Below are 12510 nucleotides of genomic sequence, written 5' to 3'. Positions count from 1 at the left end.
ATGTTTTCTCTACTTTCGCTAGTCGCTTGCCGTCTTGCCCAACGTAAGTACACAGAGTACAGCTGATTTCAGTTCATGGTTTCATGGTTTTTATTTTTTATAATTCCTTTATAAACACACTACTTGTGTGTAAACACCGTCACACGTTTGGCATGATTCATGGGGAGATTCAAATGTAAAAAAAAAGTTGTCCTCCGACAAAAAAATATGGGAGGACTAGGCGGCAAATACACTCATTGTCTATACCTATCCGTAGGTACGTAAAAGCATGCCAAAGAGGCAAATTCAGTTACAATATATAGCACACATCGTAAATACCAATCAGTTGTAATAACTATCGTTTGACGGATTCTGTAAATCCTTTTGTTCGGTTTTTCGTTGTTCATCTGTTACACATTGCCGTAAGTCGATCGTCTCATTCCAATAGGAAACGCACTTGCCCCGTCACTCATGGCGTTTTGTACAATACAATGTTCGGTTGCTGCATCGGTTTCGTTCTTTGATCAGTCTTTCTATTACTCTGTGTGTGTGCGTCAGCATTGATTTACTGTTACTAACGGTGGAGTTCAACATAAAGGGAAGGTACACTATTTCCGCCCAAAATGGCGCACGAGATTCACGGCTGGTTACGTGTGAGTATATCATCGCTCGAAAATGCTTTAAATGCACAGTGTTACACGCGCGAGGAGGTTTACTGATATGATGCGCCATCGGCGACTAACACAACGACGTCGCTTTACCACTAAAAGGCACTTATTGAAATTATCCTTCTTAACACGATCCTTTGAGCTAACTTGCATCGTTTGGCGCTCATCAGGTTTGTTCGTTAGTAATTATATTGCTTATAAAATACTACTCCGCGGTCGGTGTGTGTGGTAAACTTATTTCGATGGCAGCAGAAGCATTTTCAGTTTTTCCGCATCGCTCATGCCGGTCGATTCGCTGGCATCGCGATGCTTTCGACCACCCCCGCCGATCGTGTTGGTGCCGACGGTTTGAATCATCTTCGACGGAGCTTGCAGCGCCGCGATCGGCAGCGGATGGTGCGACAGCATCGGGTGGTGGTTCTCGGTGTAGATGTCCGCGTTCTCCTCGTTCTTGAGCGCCTTTTCGCTAAACTCGAACGAGGACATGGTTTGGGTGGCAATCTCGTGCGCATTGGTCTGGATGCCGACGTCGCAGCTGCGCTTCGAGTTGCGCGAGTTCGTCTTCGCTACGGACACGCCCGAGTACGAGCTGTTCACGTGCAGCGGCGACAGCTCCGAGCAGTAGGACGTGAAGGAGGAGTCATTGAAATCAAACATCGTCTCGACGCCGGCCGGCGGAGGGGAGGAGGATGGCGCTGCGAGCTCCAGCAGCGCCAGCTCTTTCTCCCGCTTACGCTCACGCTCGCGATTTTTTTCCTTCTTGCGGCGGGCAGTACTGTGTAACGATCTTCTGGGGCGCAAACCATTGCCTCCCTTGCGGAACGATCCCAGCTGGTTAGCTCCCTGCCTTTTCACCGTTCTGCTCTTGCCGACGCGCGCAGATGCTCCTCCCCCGTCCATGGCCGATTGGGCGATGCTTCCGTTGAAGTCCTTCGAATGGTGCTCCTCCCGGCCGGAGGTGATCTGTGCCAGCGATGGTACGTTTCTTCCATTCAGTAACGCTTCGGCCTCCAGCTCATCGTCATCATCGTCGTCGTCGCTGGTGCGATACTCTTCGATGCGGCAGCCACCGCCGCCGCCGCCGCCGCCGCCGCCGCCACCGACCGTGGTTCCGGGTCCGCTGGTTCCGTTCATACCTCCGCTACCGCTACCGCTACCAACACCAACACCGCCACCACCAACACCACCACCACCGGCACAGCTCGTTCCAATGCGGCTTGAACCTTCAAACTTCTTCATAATGATGTCGAACTTGGAGTCGTGCAGCTTGAACGAACCAACCGACACGTTATCATCCTCCGACGTGGTCAGCCCTTGGCCTTGCAGAAACGGCAGCAACAGTTTGCCGTTCGAAATCAAATCATTTATCTGATGCGCGTCCAGCGCTCCGATTCCCGTACGCCGCTGCATGCTTCCTGCCCCAAACGAACCCGCCCCGCCCGCATATCGGCCCGCTCCGCTGCCGGCCGACTTTTGGATTGCTGCCGTCACGATCTGCGACTCCACGGACGTGCTGCTCTCCTTACGCCCATACCTCCGCCCCGTGGCAGTCGTGGCGAAATCATGCCTCCGGCGGCTTTGCCGCGACTTGTGGCCATGCTTGGAGCCGGTCGCTCCCACCACCACCGTGCCGCGGCTGCTCCGGCTAGCGACCTTTGTCTTGACCTCCGCGATCTTCACCGACACCTGCGAGTCGATCGAGTTGCGGCGCGACTCCACCGACACGTGCCGCACGCTGAAGCTGATCTCCGAGTCGACCGAGTTTTTGCGCGGATCGTGGCTCGAGCTGGTGGCCGCACCGGTCAGCGCGCAGCGCCGGTTCACAAACCGGGGCAAATTGTTCGCCCAGGTCGAGCTGAAATCGTGGCTGCCGATCGCGGACGTAATGTCGAACTTCAGCCCGACCGGGTCGGTGTGCGAGTTGTGGAACGAGATCGACAGCCGGCCCTGGTTCTGGAACTCCTTGCGCTTCGCGAACGCCTGCGCTATCACCTTATGCTTCTGCAGCTTCACCGGTTCGTCGATGTCCGTGCCGAAGCGCCTCCGAAAATACCGGCCCCACGATTCGAGCGTCGAGTTGGTCCACACCCACGACGACATGACGATGCCGGACGCGAACAGGCAGATCAGGTGCAGCTGCAGGATCGCCACGCTCGGCCGCTGCTCGTACCGGCACCCGTTTGTCACATCGTCGTTGAACGCGGCCACGATCTGGCACACGAGGAAGCCGCGCAGCGCCTCCGCCCACGCCGCACTGTGCCGAAACTCGTGCACGTGGCAGAACGCGGTCGCGACGATAAAGATGAACGTGAACGTCGTGCACACGCCCATGCGCACGATCGTTTGGTGGATCTTTTTGCTCGCCCGGGCCGAGATGATCTGTCTGCTTGAGATCCGCAGCCGGATCAGCGTGAGCAGCCCGCGGCCGAGAAAGTAGCCGCCGACGAGCAGCACGCACAGCACCGGGCCGAGCAGGAAGGCGCCCCGGATCGGGTGGTTCTGGTAGCCGACGAAGCAGATGCCGACCGTGCTGTTGCCGTCGATTTCGCTCAGCGCCATGATGGTGATCGTTAGCACCAGCGGCAGCGACCAGGCGATCAGATGGAAGTACGAGCCCTTCTTATCGATCCGGTCCTGGATCTTGCCGATCGCTTTAAAGCTCATGTGCCACACGTAGGTGAAGATGACGAACCACACCATCGCTGCGATCAGGAAGTAGTACACCAGTATGAACACCACGATGCAGGACAGGTTTTCGCCCGCGCTCGGCTCGGACGTGCGCAGCGTGCCGTCCTTCCGGCACACGATATCCTCCCGCCCACCGGGAGTGAACTGTGCTAACCAGCTGAAGGAAAAAAGCGTCAAGAGCATTAAAATACACTTAATTTATTGTTAAGCTGTGTGTTAGCTGTTACGTACCCAAGGCAGGAAACGGCAAAGCAGAAATTAATGTAAAATATAACCATCGCTGGATACTTGTTGGCATTCTGCCAGTCGATCGCGAACGTGGCGAGCGTAAACAGGTTGAATGCGAGACAAATGCTGGCGCCCCACGCGACTAGCTTGTGTATCTGCCGATGCTCATGGTCTGTGTACAGCGGATCCTTGCACTGCACGCCACATCCATCGATTTCTGCAGTCAAAAAAGCCAAATATTGTTAACTGCTATAACAAACTGCTATAAAAAAAAACCCCAATATTCCCCACTTACCTTTGTAATAGTTCGCTGGCAGGTCCGCCGCCACCAACGGTTTCTGGCACTGGCCGCTGGCGTTGAACTTCATCTCCTCCCGCACATCGTTGTTGCACTTGGACGGGTACAGCGTTTCGTTGCACTTGAGAAACTCGGGAAAAAAGCTGGTATTGTGCAGTATCCGGCACGGTTCGAGCGTCAGCTTGCACATTTCCAGCGTCGGCAGATACACCATATCCTGGCCATTGATTTTCTCGCACTTGGGCGTAAACACGGCACACAGGAACGGTTGTATGACGGCCCAGCACTTCGGCACGCTCTTGAGCGCGTTGTACTGGTGCAGCTTGGTGTGCATCTCCTCCTGGCTGTACGAGTCAGTCAGATCGAGGCTGATCGACGAGTAGGGCAGCGTCGAGTGTAAGCACTGCCGGTGCTTGATCGGTTCACACTTGCCCGGCCGCACGCAGTAAATGTAGCGCATCTCGCGCCCATCGAACCAGGTCTTGTCGTCCTTGCCCTTTTTGCCGTGCATCCGGTAGTTGCGCGTACCGTTGATCGATTCCAGCCGGGATGAGGATTCGGGCAGGATGAGGTTCGTCGTCGGGTTGAACTCCTTGCCGCTCGCTTGGGCGGTAAGGGCGGCGAGCGCTAGCAGGCATACGGCTACGGCGCTTCCGTGTGCCATTTTGGTGTCGAAAGGAAAAACGGGAATCTGTACCGGAAAAAAGAATGAAATCGTTACAATCCTGTAGGTATACATGCTAGCTAAACGATCAAAACAACGGTCTTGCCTGCTTAACTTCCAACTAGTTGCCTGCTTCCGGCAAATGCTACGCACTGTATACGCTACGGCGATCGTATCGGTCGTGTGTGTTCCCCATACAACAAACAGCTGCAGCGGAACATCTAACTTTCTCACACCTCGGTGCTTGTACGGGGCAGTATTATCAACGGCGAAGTTACATCTGTTTTGAATACGAATCGGCTGATTATCGGTTCAACGATGGATCGCCCATACGCCCAAGTGGGGCACGGGCGAGTGCGTGTGTGCCTGGGCGTTGATTGTTTACGGAGCGGAGTTTAGCGTTACATCAACTGCAAAGGGAAACTGGAAGCACTACAACTGCATTACCTTCGTCCCACGACTCTTGGGGGCGTTACATACCTGCTGGAAATCGCAGTAAATGCTGGCAAGATGGATGAAGATCGCGTTGGAAGATTGTTTCATCAACAACAAAGTGAGCTGCACCACCGCGCGGACCAGATGACGAGCGTGTTCACATTATCCGTGCCGTGGTTAATTGTGGTTAAACTTCATCAATCGTAAATCTTATTTTACAATACCACCTCAACACCCACACCTAAATTTCCGTCAAGCTTTGGACAAGAAACGCTTCTTTATCGCAACGCTTTCGCAGTGAACACGGACGATTCTAGATTTTGGTGCACTCGCGTATCTTCTAAGCGGCGTTCCTTCTGTACACGATCAACCCTACACACACGAACATTCCTTGCCGGACCACCCATGAAGATGATCGTCTCGAAGAAGCCCAAGCAAAGCAGACGCGCGCGGGCAGAGAATTGTGGAGAGAGATGGCAATGAGAAATAGCGAGAACAGCCTTTGTTTTGACATCCATCGTTCTCTCTCGCTCTTTCGTTGTGCGTCGGAATGACAGATGAGGGATGCTGGATTCGGATGTGAAGCCAAAAAAAAAACGCTTTTGTTTGGTAAAAACTGAATTAAAAAACCTTTATAAATTCTTTTTATTTCATTAACATTGTCAGAAGATCATCTTGAGTCACAATAGTAGTAAATGCAATGAGAAAGGGCTCATTTCTGGAAAAAATGGCGGCGCTTTGGCTGAGCACACTTTGCAGCGTTAATATTTACGTCGGCACAACGCATTAAATATGCTGCTTGATATAGTCCGGGCAGCTTTGGATGTGCGTGCGAATGTTTTCCTTCGGCATTACGTGCATCGCATTGAACGGGCAGGTCTGGAGCGATTGGTTGGCATCGTGGTGCTTCTTGCACTTTGCCAAATGGTACGGCATCCGGTGACGCACAATCACGTGCGACTCGTTGTACGGGCAAATTAGCATTTCGTCAGTCATTTTGTCACTAACGTGAAAGAGAGAAAATATTTAGTGGATTTTACTTCCTCGTAACAGTATCGTAGATGGAAATTACCTTGTTCTGGAGAAGATTTTACAGTCGTAAACTTTTCACCGCCCGTTATCACAAAGCCGTGCGTTGGTTTGTTTACAAATGTGTTGGGCGGAAATTTCCGCACAGCAGCAGTGTGCGCTGTCATTTGGTAAACGTCAACGCGTTGGGACACGATTGAACGGGCCGTTTGGGTCATTACAAGCGCGTCCCCCCATCTGCGACCAGGAGCAGAGAAAAAACGTTATTTTGCGTTCGGTGTGCGAACATTGTTTCGGTGGAAGTTAGCGAACTTGTTAGTCAATTCTGTGCCGCAAATGGAGGACGGTCTCTTCAATGCGCTTTGCTCCAAAGCGAAAAATGGCAAGGTATGTTGTTTTCCTGTTGCATTTTTGGCTGTGTTTTCATCATCCGCCCGCTTCACCATTTCCGTAGACCATCTACCATTCATGGCGGGAGCTTTTCCAAGAACGGAAAGATGAAGCTACGATGCTGGTTCTGCAACTGTTCATCGATATGACCGGCTTCGGCTACACCGTAGCGGATACCGATTTGGCTCTGCTGATGGAAGATGATCCTCACCCACTTGACAATAATATAACCACTTCCGTAAGTGCCAGAGAGTGTTGGGAGTAGTGATAGGAGAAATGAAATTTTCGTCGGAATCGATTCCGGCTAGCTCCGAAGTTTCCTGGAATCGATTCCGGATAGTAGGTGCTGAATCATTGGCTCCGGAATTGGCACCGGAATCGGATCCGGCATCGGAATTGGCTCCGAAATCAAAATCGTCTTCGGAATCGGAGTCAGTTTGGGCATCTCCAAAAGAATAGGCTCTAGGGTCCAGTGATGTTACGTATTGACAGCCGCAAAGAATCCAAATTATTTGTAAACGATTTATACTCATGGAGATTTCCAGATTGATTTCGCTTCTGACACATCTTATTTCCATTCAAGAACTGATTCTCATTCCGGAACAAATTCCAATTCTGGAGTCAATTCTGATTTCGGTTCCAGAGCAAATTGCGATTCCCAGGTCGATTTCCATTCTGGAGCTGATTCCGGAGCCGATTCTGATTCCACAGCCGATTTCGATTCCGTAGCCGATTCTGATTTCAGCGCCGATTTCGATACCAGAGCCGATTCCGACTCTGGAATCGATTTCAGATTCAAAGTCGAATCCGAAATCGGTAATGGAGTCATCTCCGGAATCGGCTCCGGAATCGGCTTCGGAATCGGCTTCGGAATCGGCTTCGGAATCGGGTAGGTCCGGTAGGTAGGTAGGTCTACCGCTAGTTGGGAGCTGGAGCGTAATCTAAGGATAATTGAACACCCCTCATGACGACCTTCCCGTTTTGTATAGTCCTTCCAGTCCCAAGATTTCTTCCAGAACGGGACATTTGTAGCCAATTTTAGCATGTTCTGGCAGCACGCAATCGTCCACCAGTGGAAAGAACTCCTCAGTGGAAACGATTGGTTCAACAAGTGCGTCATGCTGGTCATGTTGCTGTGCCGGAGCAAGACCGATGAATGCGCAATGGTTGGATCGTTCATCTGCGCCGACCTGGTGCCGCATCTGTGTGCTGCGCACCACAACCTGCTGAACGATATGGAACGTGCGGCGAGCTGGCAGGGTAATCAGCGGAAAAGCTCACTCAAGAAGAAGGAGTACTACATCGACCAGGTCTGTCAGGCACTGAGCACGGAAATTGGTAACGGATTTAAGTACGCCAAGCTTTCCGGCCTGCTGATGGAAAAACTGTGCGAAGCGTTTGTAACGTACCCGGACCTGCTGATACTCACGCACGGACAGCTGGAGCTGCTCGGGGCTGGCCTGCGGTGGAAGCAGAGGCAGAGCGTACAGCTAGCGCTGAAGTGTATGAAGCAACTGATGAGTGATTCTTTTAGTAGCGACATTAACAATGCGGCTGGGATATTCATTCTCAAGATGGAAAATCAGCTGACGCGTATAATGGACTCGTACAAAAGCTCGGAAACGGCCATCCTGCACCTTTTTCTCGAAGCTCTAAAGTAAGTGCAAAGGAAAAATAGGCCTGATTCGCGTGTGATAAGTTATGCTTTGTTCGTTTTCTTTTTCAGCACGGTAGGCAACATACCCCTGTGTGAGGAAACGGCAGAAAAGATAATCCACAAAATGTTCAATCCAGATGAAGCGGTAGTGAATGCAGCGATCGATCTTCATGGCATGTACCACGCAGCGATTCACCCATCGGCAGAGGTGGAAATGAATGCCCTGATCGCGATACTGGACGTGTACGAACGGTACGCATATCCGCTAGCGTCCTTCGAGGCGGTCATTAAAAAGCTCTGGATCAAGGGATTCTTCCGCAAGTTGGATGAACTGTTCCAAATGCTGCTGGACGCTATGGATACGCCTGCAAATGCGGGTTTTATCGCGAGCTGTATAGCCCACACAATTTGCTACTGCCATCGGTTGCTGATGGAGGACATCCGGATGAAGATTTCCCCCTCGTCCGATAACGTCAACTGGAGCTTCATGCGGAAGCGCATGCAGAGCTTCGTGGCCAATTATCCAAAGTGTTTGAATGCTGCCTCCCGTACACCGAACATTTACAATTTACTGCTAAACTGCATGAGTCCAGCAAACAACGAGCTGTACCGCTTCGCCGAAGTTGACTGTGAAGCGTACCACGAGGAGGTTTTGTTTAACATTCTCTCGAAAGTGGCGCTGGATGAATGTTCCTACCCTGTGCTGTTCCAAACGCTGACCACCATCTACAGCTTCGACACGATTGCTCACATTTCGGAAGACGTTTGGAACGAGCTGACGGAAAAGTATTACACGCTCTTTTTTCATACGCGCAGCCGCTTGAGAAGCTACAATTTGGTGAGTGACATATTATTTTAAACAGTTATCAGTATACTGACCGTACTCCACCTGCTCCACTCCGTATTAGGGTATCGACAAAAAGCTTATGGAATCGTACAGTAACGCCATCACGCGGCTCTGCGTGCTGATCGAAATCAACAACACGTCCGAGCACGTGTTCACGCTTGCGGAGTACTTGGCAAACGATTTGCGCCTCCTGCCAAAAATGAATCTGTCCGACGAATCGATCGGTATTTTTTACCGGCTTTACAAAAATGCACTTTACGCTGTCGTGCAGTGCTGCCTGGCGGCACTACCTAGCGACAATCCGACAGCAGGCATTAAGTACGACCAGCTCGGTAAACGTGTGCAAGCGTTCATGGGCGTGCTGGTTGAACAGTTAGACGGTGGCCAACAATCACCGTTCACCGTCAGCAGCCACGTGGCCAATGCGCTGTGCAACATGCTCATACTGACACAGGAAACCGCCGATCCGAGCCAGCAGACGGGCTCGATCAAACAGCACATGATGTATCGTGTCGAGCCGGAAGTGTTGGCAAAGCTTTCGGCATACATCGAGCAGCACGTGTTTGGAGGCGGTGTGGAATCAGGTAAGTGTCACCTTCACTTATTTTAGCAATTGCTTTATAGCCGAGGTTTGAAGGGAAATTGAAGATAATTATGTTATTGCCGTGATTGCAGATGCGGAAAGCAGTTGCTTGTTGGCGCAAAAGCTAATGCTTGCCACGTACAATGACGTTTATCGATTGCATCTGGCACTACCCCGGCAGTCGGACACGTGTGCCATCGTAAAATATTATGGAGAAAATGCGCTTTTTGCAGACGAGCTGGAACAACTGCTGAGCATTGTGTATGGCAAAGATCCAAAAGAGTTCTTTAGCTTGGTCGCTCACGTGGTCATGGATTATTGTAAAAAGACGAATATAAATGCCAAAGTGAAGGTTCGTTTATAGGATGCTTCTATTTCTAAATAATACGTTTTTATAGTTCTTAACGTACTTTTTTGTTCGTTGGTTGCAGAAATTCTTGTCCAATTTGAAGCAATTTGCAAAGAAATGCTTAGCACATGAGAACGAGGAAGAGTATCTGACTAATATCATTCAGAGCGTTATTGGTCAGAGTCTGGAGCAAGTTTTCACGATTAACGGCGTTGCTTTAAATGTGATTGAAAAATTGTTCACCATTATGAAACCGTTGGTCGCGCCACTGCCTTTGGAAAACCGGAAAGCAATGTAAGTAATATTTCACTGGAGAAAACGACTTGTAGCTTTAACTGTTCATGTTTATGTGGTATCATTTCAGCAATCTGTTCATTCGACAGCATCCCAACTTCGCTTCCTACATGGAAGATGAAAATTCAGAATTACGTACCATTTTGAAAAGTTTTTTGAAAATTTTAAAGAAATAGGAATGTTTTCTTAAATTCTATCTTCATCGTTCACTTAAATGTTTTTTTTTGCTTTCACAAATTATTTATCACTGCTCATTTTGAATTTGTTCGTAATTAAACGAAAATTAGTTAACAACTTTAAAAAAGTGCAGTTTTTCTAGAATGTGGAAAATTCTCATGAAATTGTTCGATGTGCTCTTTGATGTTTTGTGGACTACGTTGAGAAAAAAATAAAACTGATTAAAAAAATGGTTATGAAAAAAAATTATTCAAGCGATCATAATTGATAAAATTTTGTAAATGACATGACAGTGCCAATTTTTTGATCCATAATTACGAATTTAACAACTTTACACACATAGTAATTGTAAGTACTTATGCTACATAATATGGAGGAAAGTGGATGCATCATCTCATCCAAGAAGACATACGAATTTATTTGAGGCATCGCAATCGGCCGAACCAGCAAAAGATGATCATAGTAGTCATATGAGCCGTACGTGCCGGATCATTTCGTGCAGAACCTTCAGAGACGTTGGTCGACAGATTGATAGAAACTGTGTAGTTAGTCCATTCACAAAGTTGTTCCATAGGGACAAAAGAAAAAAACGGTTTAAAACTAGAAATTTGTGTAGCCCGTAGGAATCGCGCGTATTCGGCCGATAGAGGTCCTTCCGTAAGTATTCCCAGCGCTTAGAGAGCAACACTCGTGCGTTCCAAAATCCGCTAAATATCAGACGGCTTTCACAGTTTCGAAAATGCGTGAAATAGTGCATTTGCAAACTGGCCAGTGCGGCAACCAAATAGGCGCTAAGTTCTGGGAGGTAATTTCCAACGAGCATGGAATCGATGCGACCGGCGCTTTCCAAGGCGATTGCGGTGATCTGCAATTGGAAAGAATCAACGTGTACTACAACGAGGCATCCGGTGGTAAATATGTACCACGCGCCATTCTGGTCGACCTGGAGCCGGGCACGATGGACTCGGTCCGCTCCGGCCCGTACGGTCAGCTGTTCCGGCCGGACAACTTCGCGTTCGGCCAGTCCGGGGCGGGCAACAACTGGGCCAAAGGGCACTACACGGAGGGGGCGGAGCTGGTCGACTCGGTGCTGGATATCGTGCGCAAGGAGGCGGAAGGGTGCGACTGTCTGCAGGGTTTTCAGCTCACGCACTCGCTCGGCGGCGGGACCGGATCCGGCATGGGGACGCTGCTGATTTCGAAAATTCGCGAAGAGTACCCGGACCGCATCATGAACACGTTCTCGATCGTGCCCTCGCCCAAAGTGTCCGATACGGTGGTGGAACCGTACAATGCCACCCTGAGCGTGCACCAGCTGATCGAAAACACGGACGAAACGTACTGCATCGACAACGAGGCGCTGTACGACATCTGCTTCCGCACGCTGAAGCTCACCACGCCGACGTACAGCGACCTGAACCATCTGGTGTCGGCCGCCATGTCCGGCGTGACGACGTGCCTTCGGTTCCCCGGCCAGCTGAATGCAGATCTGCGCAAGCTGGCAGTCAACATGGTGCCGTTTCCGCGGCTTCATTTTTTCATGACCGGCTTTGCGCCGCTCACGTCCCGCGGCGCCCAACAGTACCGTGCGCTCACCGTGCCGGAGCTGACGCAGCAGATGTTTGATGCGAAAAACATGATGGCCGCGTGCGATCCGCGCCACGGCCGCTACCTGACGGTGGCCGCCATCTTCCGCGGTCGCATGTCGATGAAGGAGGTGGACGAGCAGATGATGAACGTGCAGACGAAGAACAGCAGCTACTTTGTCGAGTGGATCCCGAACAACGTGAAGACGGCGGTGTGCGATATACCGCCGCGCGGGCTGAAGATGTCGTCCACGTTCGTCGGCAACTCGACGGCGATTCAGGAGATTTTCAAGCGAATTGCCGAACAGTTTACGGCCATGTTTCGGCGCAAAGCGTTCCTGCACTGGTACACCGGCGAGGGGATGGACGAGATGGAGTTCACCGAGGCGGAGAGCAACATGAACGATCTCGTGTCCGAGTATCAGCAGTACCAGGAGGCGACCGCCGACGATGAAGGCGAAATGGACGAGGAGGAGGAAGGTGGCGAAGACTGAAACTAAAGCTAAATTGAACACCCTAAATTATGTGTAAAATTTCTGCTAAGCAGCGGTGTTGGGGTCAATAAAAATGTTTTTTTCAACTCTATTCGCTTCGTTTTTGTTGCCATTTCTCAGTTTTTGCTTCGTACTCATGTGTAA

General features: G+C 50.5%; 3 protein-coding genes and 1 long non-coding RNA gene across 6 annotated transcripts; 2 read left to right on the top strand and 2 right to left on the bottom strand.

The window, feature by feature from the left end:
* Window positions 1-66: 66 nt before the first annotated feature.
* On the bottom strand, window positions 67-5742 carry LOC120905073 (protein smoothened). 3 transcript variants are annotated; one of them, XM_040315755.1, is made up of 5 exons: window positions 5006-5742; window positions 4632-4957; window positions 3859-4552; window positions 3567-3780; window positions 67-3492 (listed from the first exon to the last, which is right to left on the bottom strand). In XM_040315755.1, the coding sequence occupies exons 3-5, from the start codon at window positions 4523-4525 to the stop codon at window positions 882-884; spliced, it is 3492 nt and encodes a 1163-aa protein (XP_040171689.1). In that variant the 5' UTR covers window positions 4526-4552; window positions 4632-4957; window positions 5006-5742; the 3' UTR covers window positions 67-881. The 3 variants fall into 3 exon arrangements, with proteins under 3 accessions (XP_040171689.1, XP_040171687.1, XP_040171690.1); XM_040315753.1 differs by having other exon boundaries at window positions 4632-4948; XM_040315756.1 differs by having other exon boundaries at window positions 4632-4935.
* Window positions 5743-6114: 372 nt separating this feature from the next.
* Window positions 6115-10335, bottom strand: LOC120905090. The gene is made up of 3 exons (XR_005739866.1): window positions 10249-10335; window positions 6302-6593; window positions 6115-6226 (listed from the first exon to the last, which is right to left on the bottom strand). It is a non-coding gene; the product is annotated as an uncharacterized LOC120905090 (long non-coding RNA).
* Window positions 6268-10311, top strand: LOC120905076. Its single transcript, XM_040315758.1, has 8 exons — window positions 6268-6376; window positions 6444-6617; window positions 7369-8036; window positions 8106-8874; window positions 8945-9467; window positions 9559-9818; window positions 9898-10109; window positions 10180-10311. Exons 1-8 carry the CDS (start codon window positions 6326-6328, stop codon window positions 10283-10285), a joined length of 2763 nt encoding a protein of 920 aa, XP_040171692.1. The 5' UTR covers window positions 6268-6325; the 3' UTR covers window positions 10286-10311.
* A 445-nt stretch (window positions 10336-10780) lies between the features above and the next one.
* On the top strand, window positions 10781-12457 carry LOC120905078 (tubulin beta chain-like). Its single transcript, XM_040315761.1, has 2 exons — window positions 10781-10943; window positions 11018-12457. The coding sequence occupies exon 2, from the start codon at window positions 11026-11028 to the stop codon at window positions 12364-12366; it is 1341 nt and encodes a 446-aa protein (XP_040171695.1). The 5' UTR covers window positions 10781-10943; window positions 11018-11025; the 3' UTR covers window positions 12367-12457.
* The last annotated feature ends 53 nt before the right edge of the window (window positions 12458-12510 follow it).

Source organism: Anopheles arabiensis, chromosome 3 (assembly GCF_016920715.1).
Source record: "Anopheles arabiensis isolate DONGOLA chromosome 3, AaraD3, whole genome shotgun sequence".
Lineage (NCBI taxonomy): Eukaryota > Metazoa > Arthropoda > Insecta > Diptera > Culicidae > Anopheles > Anopheles arabiensis.
Note: the sequence above shows the minus strand (reverse complement) of the source record. Positions and strands in the feature narration are given on the sequence as shown.

Coding starts and splice junctions, on each gene's coding strand:
- LOC120905073 (XM_040315755.1), bottom strand. CDS start 4,525: ATGGCACACGGAAGCGCCGTAGCCGTATGCCTGCTAGCGCTCGCCGCC. Junction 3,781..3,858: donor GCCAGCGAACTATTACAAAG/GTAAGTGGGGAA, acceptor TTTTGACTGCAG/AAATCGATGGATGTGGCGTG. Junction 3,493..3,566: donor TTTGCCGTTTCCTGCCTTGG/GTACGTAACAGC, acceptor TTTTTCCTTCAG/CTGGTTAGCACAGTTCACTC.
- LOC120905076 (XM_040315758.1), top strand. CDS start 6,326: ATGGAGGACGGTCTCTTCAATGCGCTTTGCTCCAAAGCGAAAAATGGC. Junction 6,377..6,443: donor CCAAAGCGAAAAATGGCAAG/GTATGTTGTTTT, acceptor CCATTTCCGTAG/ACCATCTACCATTCATGGCG. Junction 9,468..9,558: donor TGGAGGCGGTGTGGAATCAG/GTAAGTGTCACC, acceptor CCGTGATTGCAG/ATGCGGAAAGCAGTTGCTTG.
- LOC120905078 (XM_040315761.1), top strand. CDS start 11,026: ATGCGTGAAATAGTGCATTTGCAAACTGGCCAGTGCGGCAACCAAATA.